This window comes from Colobus angolensis, unplaced genomic scaffold (genome assembly GCF_000951035.1).
Source record: "Colobus angolensis palliatus isolate OR3802 unplaced genomic scaffold, Cang.pa_1.0 Scaffold642, whole genome shotgun sequence".
In the NCBI taxonomy this organism is placed as follows: Eukaryota; Metazoa; Chordata; class Mammalia; order Primates; family Cercopithecidae; genus Colobus; species Colobus angolensis.
Window position 1 is genome coordinate 215,337 of NW_012120066.1, and position 1,193 is coordinate 216,529.

The 1,193-nt window shown below is 53.1% G+C and overlaps 1 protein-coding gene across 1 annotated transcript; it reads left to right on the forward strand.

Moving 5' to 3' along the window:
- Window positions 1–593: 593 nt before the first annotated feature.
- On the forward strand, window positions 594–1,080 carry LOC105527721 (putative V-set and immunoglobulin domain-containing-like protein IGHV4OR15-8; the record flags this gene model as incomplete). Its single annotated transcript, XM_011964135.1, has 2 exons — window positions 594–670; window positions 754–1,080. Coding segments are annotated over exons 1-2 (373 nt in total), but the record flags the coding sequence as incomplete, so codon positions are not given.
- Window positions 1,081–1,193: the final 113 nt, after the last annotated feature.

Sequence of the window (1,193 nt, forward strand, 5' to 3'; positions counted from 1 at the left end):
CTTCAAACGGTCACAAAAGGGAAGGTCTCAGGTGTTTTTTTGTTTTGTTTTGCTTTGTTTTTGTTTTAAATGACACTCTCTCTGGGACAGATATATTCCATCTAACCACAATGGATATTCTGAACTACGATAAATATTGCATGGATGTAGGTTTATATAAATTCACTGTGATGTATATATTTAGCTGCTGCCCTAATGTTTTTGAATGGAGATTTCACACTTTAGATAACCTGGATGTTTGGTTGGTTTCATATAAATCTTCACGGGTAGAACAGCATTGAACCTATTCCAAAATCTGTCCTTGATCCATGATCACACTCATCTCCCAGACCAGCTCCTTCAGCACATCTCCCTACCTGGAAGAAGAGGACTCTGGGCTTGGTGAGGGGAGGCCCCAGGAAGAGAACTGGGTTCTCAGAGGGCGCAGCCAGCGTCCTCCTCTCAGGGTGAGCCCCAAAGCCTGGGGCCTACCTCATCCCTTTTCACTGCTCCATACAAAGGCACCACCCACATGCAAATCCTCACTTAGGCACCCACAGGAAACCACCACACATTTCCTTAAATTCAGGGTCCTGCTCACATGGGAAATGCTCTCTGAGAGTCACGGACATCCTGTGCAAGAACATGAAGCACCTGTGGTTCTTCCTCCTCCTGGTGGCGGCTCCCAGATGTGAGTGTCTCGGGGATGCAGATATGACGATATGGGAGGCTGTCTCTGATCCCAGGGCTCACTGTGGGTCTCTCTGTTCACAGGGGTCCTGTCCCAGGTGCAGCTGCAGGAGTCGGGCCCAGGAGTGGTGAAGCCTTTGGAGACCCTGTCCCTCACCTGCGCTGTCTCTGGTGGCTCCATCAGTAGTTACCGGTGGGGCTGGATCCGCCAGCCCCCAGGGAAGGGACTGGAGTGGATTGGGTATATCGTTGGTAGTAGTGGGAGCACGTACTACAACCCCTCCCTCAAGAGTCGAGTCACCATTTCAACAGACACGTCCAAGAACCAGTTCTCCCTGAAGCTGAGCTCTGTGACCGACACGGACACGGCCGTGTATTACTGTGCGAGAGACACAGTGAGGGGAGGCGAGTGTGAGCCCAGACACAAACCTCCCTGCAGGGAGGCAGAGGGGGCGGGCGCAGGTGCCGCTCAGGACCAGCAGGGGGCGCGCGGGGACCACAGAGCAGGAGGCCGGGTCAGGAGC